General features: G+C 41.4%; 1 protein-coding gene across 1 annotated transcript in view; it reads right to left on the reverse strand.

The window, feature by feature from the left end:
* Window positions 1–3,905, reverse strand: part of LOC117956496 (secretagogin-like) — a 19,692-nt gene extending 15,787 nt beyond the window's left edge. The window contains exons 1-3 of the mRNA XM_034891595.1: window positions 3,764–3,905; window positions 2,012–2,082; window positions 772–867 (exon numbers count right to left, since the gene is read on the reverse strand). Of these exons, the coding sequence (XP_034747486.1) occupies window positions 772–867; window positions 2,012–2,082; window positions 3,764–3,833 (237 nt within the window). The 5' untranslated portion in view covers window positions 3,834–3,905. The remainder of the gene's footprint in view (window positions 1–771; window positions 868–2,011; window positions 2,083–3,763) is intronic.
* Between the last annotated feature and the right edge of the window lie 1,786 nt (window positions 3,906–5,691).

Raw genomic sequence — 5,691 nt, forward strand, 5'->3', positions numbered from 1 at the left:
GTCCATTAGCCTGGTCCTACACCAGACTCTGGTCCCTTAGCCTGGTCCTATACCAGACTCTGGTCCCTTAGCCTGGTCTCTATACCAGACCCTGGTCCATTAGCCTGGTCCTATACTAGACTCTGGTCCCTTAACCTGGTCCTATACCAGACTCTTGTCCCATAGCGTGGTCCTACCAGACTCTGGTCCCTTAGCCTGGTCCTTTTTTTTTTAAATGCTATAACATTAAAAAACACACACACACACACACACACACACACACACACACCAAATTCAATGAAAGTAGTGAACTAATCATTTATTTTACTTGTGAAGCGCATTGCATAAAGCAAATTCAAAATATACAGTAAATCACTGTAAATCAAATGTTAATACCCATAATGCAATGCATATTACTGTAATTAACCGGAAAAGAAAATTATGGTGTTTTACTGGGCATTTTGTGGTGTGTAACTGTAGAAATTGCAGCAATGTCTAACAGTGGGAAAGCATCTATGTTAGTTAATTTTTTGACAATTTGGTTGAAAGAGAACCAAATTTGTGACTTTTTGAAAGCGGGTTAAATAGGAACAGGAGGGTTAACGGCTTACAGCTGCAGCAAACTCACTCTGAACTCTCTAAGTGTGTGTGTGTGTGTGTGTGTGTGTGTGTTATTTCAGGCCTGTGTGTACTGTGTTCCAACAAACAGTGTAAGTTGTAATTTCCCCACTGCGGAAGAATTATGAGTTTACATTATTTAAAGATATCGCTCAGACAGAAAGGGACTCGTACCTCTTGGATCTGCAGACGTCCGTCAGCTGTGGTTTCGTACGCAGACATGAATCTTTCTCTCAGTCTTCTGATTTTTTCCTCGTTTATCTCCTCCCTCTGAAACAACATGGACTCCATGGTCAGTTCCTATGAGGCAGTGTGTGATGTGTTCACACTTTTACAACAACAGAGTAATGAATGTATGAGTGTAGTTTGATACGTAGTGCGATGGTGTGCACTTAAAAAACTTTTTAAAGCCGTTGTGTGTACATTTTCAAATTTTCTGATCTGATTTCATTAGTCCAGAGAGTCTGGCCTCTCTCCATTGACCAGTGTTAACTTCATTTAAGTCCTCTGTTGAAGATTAAAACTACTGGATCTGCCCAGAGCTACTCTGGATCTGCCGTAACCAATCGGTAACGTCTGGTCGTGACGTTGGCTTAGCATCGCTAGCGCTAGCCTTAGCTAACTCCTTCACCACTAAAGGAGCCGGAGAATCTAACTTTTCCTGAACCCCCCTGGGAGAAGGGCCCCAACGTCATGGCCCCCCAACAAGACTCAGCAAAGATGGTTCCGGCTCCGGCTTTAATTTGTTGATATTCGGCAGCGTTGCCACAACGGGCCGAATGTCTTCGCTCGCATCTTTCTCGCGCACAATTAGCGCACAACCTCAACGTCTTCCGTCTCAGACACTCCCGCTGTTCTCTGATTGGACCGGAGAAAACCCAAGAATATTCTCTCGTAGCTGATCCGTTCTGCCTGCACGGTAATCATGATGAACGAGGATTCACGACACCGCACGATCGGTCTGCCGTTAGCCTCCATCGGAAAGCTAACGTTAGTTTAGCTAACGGCAAATTCGGCAAACCGCTAGCTGAGACAGCATGTAAAAGACCTTTGTGTTGTCCTTAGGTCAAATTTGACCCATTTTCAGTTTTAAAAAAATGAAAAATTCACACAATAAAGGCACCAGCTTCCCGGTGGAGGCTAACAACGGACCGCTATTTTCTTTAACATCATGATTATCATTTTAGTATTTTCTTGCCCCTGAAGCAAAGAAGCAGTATTTAGCAGAAAGAAGAAGAAGAAGACCCAATAGGGTTGAAACGTTGTCTGGTTGTATGTATGGGAGCATAAAGCAGTGTTGCATGTATGTCTCCTGCACCTGCCAGAAGGCGGGAAGTGCACACAGTTTCTTTTATAATTGTTAGATAACTCAAAAATACAGCCATGTTGTTTTTTTTCTTTAAATATCTTTTACCTTCATCCCAAATTTCTCCAGCATGTGTTGGAAGAAGGCGTCCAGCTCCTTCCCTTCGATGTATCCGTTGTCTAAAAAACACAACCAGGCATCTGGTCAAATTAACGGGACACAAATAATTTACTTTTTTAGGAAAATGTAATATAAAATAAAATAATAATGTAAAAAAAAAATGTAAACGTTTTAATGATCACGCACCAGTTGTTTTGCGTCTGGCTGGGAAGTGAAGCTTGCAAACTGGGTGGTTAAGTTTTTAACTCATTATCTCCACTACTGTCAAGTAGAAAAAGCTTCAATTTAATTTATATAGCGCTAAATCTCTTTCACGGGTCCCATTTCATGCTCCTCATCAGGTTCACATGGTATGGTTCATACTAGAACATGTTAAAATGCTTTAATGTAAAAAAAAAAAAAAAACTCTTTTCTTATAATACCTGTATTTCCCTTCTGTCTGAAAGGCTCTGTTTAGGCGACTGTCTCTTTAAGACCCCCCCCCCCTCCCTAAAAACCCCACTCTTCCCTGATTGGTCCGTGTTTCCGGTTCTTCTGCATTTGCGCTCTCTGAGTCTCTGCAGCGTCATCGCAGTCGGGGAATGACTGTAACTGCACTTTTTACATATGTATCTATATATGTAGATATTTATATCTATATGTCTACATCATAGATATACATATATATATATATATATATATAAAAATATATATGTATATAGATACATATATATATCTACATAGATAGATTTAATATAGAGAGCGAGAGAGATGGATAGAGATAGATATAGAGATACTGATGGTAATGTGTGCAGTCATGAGAAATAAGTTATTTGTGATTTTATATACAGAAAATGAGCCAAGGCCGATGAGTTTGAGTTAGAAGAAATTAAAAAATGTCAAATTAATATTTTCACAACGTCAGGTTGTACTGTATTTCTCTTTTGCAGATCTTTGACTTTGGAGATATAAATTCCATGTTAAATTCATTAAATACGGATAGTGTGATATAAAACCAAAGGGTTGACCTGGTTAGGTTCAAAACCACCAGGTCTACAGTCCACACGGACACGGACCTCGTCTTTAGTGCTTTAAAAAGGGGACGAGTCCTGTTCATACACACAGTTAAGACTTGAAATTATCTGAACTAATTTCCTTAAATGCTTTTAAATCCAGATTGAGAGAACCTAAAATGACCGGTTTACATTGTAAATGTTTCTAACTATCTGTGTTGTACAACTTTTATAAATGTAATTGACTGTGTTTTTGCCCGCCTCTTGGCCAGGACTCCCTTGAAAAAGAGGTTTTTAACCTCAACGGGACTTTCCTGGTTAAATAAAGGTAAAATAAAATAAAAATAAAAACAGCCACAGCGGCAACCCCCACCCAAGCTTCTTATCTTACCCCCTTCCTCTGCAAGCTTGACCTCCCTGTGTTCTACGTTGCCTCACCCCAAAAGCTCCTTCTCCCTTTCTACACAGGTCCTGCATATTCCCATGATAACTATTTCACATGATAACTATTAACAGTCCTTAGAGACCTGCAGTGGAGGTCTCAGCCACGCTGTCCTGTACAAACCTGCATTTAAACAGCTGTCATTTGACGTCATGAATTATACATTTGTCGTCCAATTAGCAGAATTTTCCATAAACTACAGTTAAACGTCCTCTCTTCAGTTCACGTCATAACGTGCTGTCATTCAACACTGTGATCACATGATTTACTTCCCATCGACACCAGAGTCATCGGAACTCGTCTTACCGTCGACGTCGAAATGTTGCCAGATCTGTAGGAAGCGCGCGGCGTCCAGGCTGTCCAAGGCGCTGTCCATGGTGCTGAAGACCAGTGCAGAGGGACAGCTGGGGACCACAAAACCGAAGGAAAAGACGTCTTCCACAGACGCACAGGAGGAGGAAAAGACGTCGTCCACGGACGCACAGGAGGAGGAAAAGACGTCTTCCACGGACACACAGGAGGAGGACAAGACGTCTTCCACGGACGCACAAGAGGAGGATGTGGTGTCCACTGGAATAAAGCGTATAGAGGACAGGGTGTCCACTGAGATAAAGCCTATAGAGGACGTGGTGTCCACTGAGATAAAGCCTATAGAGGACGTGGTGTCCACTGAGATAAAGCCTATAGAGGACAGGGTGTCCACTGAGATAAAGCCTATAGAGGACGTGGTGTCCACTGAGATAAAGCCTATAGAGGACAGGGTGTCCACTGAGATAAAGCCTATAGAGGACGTGGTGTCCACTGAGATAAAGCCTATAGAGGACAGGGTGTCCACTGAGATAAAGCCTATAGAGGACGTGGTGTCCACTGAGATAAAGCCTATAGAGGACAGGGTGTCCACTGAGATAAAGCCTATAGAGGACGTGGTGTCCACTGAGATAAAGCGTAGTCTGAAGTCAGTGAAATGAGACTAAAGAGGGATTTAACAGCTTGTATATGAAGGAGGGAGGGAGAGAGAGGGGTAAAGAGAGAGAGGGAAGGAGGGAGAGTGAGATATGGAGAGAGAGAAACAGAATGAGAGAGGGAAGGAGGGAGAGGGGGGAGAAGAGATGGAGAGAGAGACGAGGAAAGATAAAGAGGGAAAAAGATGAGAGAGAAGCAGAGAGGGAAAGAAACAAGAGAGAGAAGGAAAGAGAGAAAGAGGGAAAGAAAGAGATAGGGAAAGAGAGGGAGAGAGAATGAAAGTGAGGGAGAGAGGGAGAAAGAGAGGGGGAAAGAGAGGGGGAGAGAGAATGAAAGAGAGGGAGAGAGTGGGAAAGAGAGATGGAGAAAGAAAGAGAAGGAGAAAGCGAGAGAACGAAAGAGATAGAGAGGGAAAGAAAGGGGGAGAGAGAATGAAAGAGGGAGAGGAGAAAGAGAGAGAAGGAGAGAAAGACAGAGGGAACAATTGAGAGAAAGATAGAAAAAGAGAGAAGGAAAGAGAGCGATGGGGCAAGAGAGGGAAAGAGATGTAAAATAAATGGAGAAAGAGAGGGAAAGAAGAGAGAGAGAGGGATAAAGAAAGACAGAGAGGTAAGGAGAGAGTGAGAGAACAAAAGAGGGAGGAGAGGAGCGTCTGATCGATAAAACAGAATTTATTGGTATAAACAGAAATATTTGACAGCTTTACGTCACATTTATACACATTTAAACAATAAAAACACATTATTTAACACAAAGTTTCACAAATATTTCACAATAAGATAAAAACCATCACCACGCAGACTCAACAGCACAATCCTCCGATAATAAACCCCAATGTTTCTGCTCATAATTCAATATATAAATCATATATATATATATATATATATATATATATATATATATATATATATATATAGATATGAATCCCAGAGTGTGTGCATGTGTATTCAAACCCGATATATTTAATCCACAGAACCACACACACACAACAACAGCATTAGTTCATATTTACACAGATACGTGACATGAGTGCAGCAGTACTTGATTAAATACATGAAATCAGAGAGTAATAAGCTGTGTAATTAATTTTGTTGTTGTTGTTGACATTTGGACGTAACAACGCTGCTGCTAAGTTGTCAAAATGTCTCCTGTGGAAAGAAAACTACAGTATTTTATTGCTGGTTGTAGTTTTCTTCTCTGATGTGAGGCGTCGGCCATATTTGCGTCTTAAGGCACTTTAAGGCACCATTTTGGGTAAATTCGACCTTTTT

The sequence above is a fragment of the Etheostoma cragini genome, chromosome 14 (assembly GCF_013103735.1).
Source record: "Etheostoma cragini isolate CJK2018 chromosome 14, CSU_Ecrag_1.0, whole genome shotgun sequence".
NCBI classification, from domain to species: Eukaryota; Metazoa; Chordata; class Actinopteri; order Perciformes; family Percidae; genus Etheostoma; species Etheostoma cragini.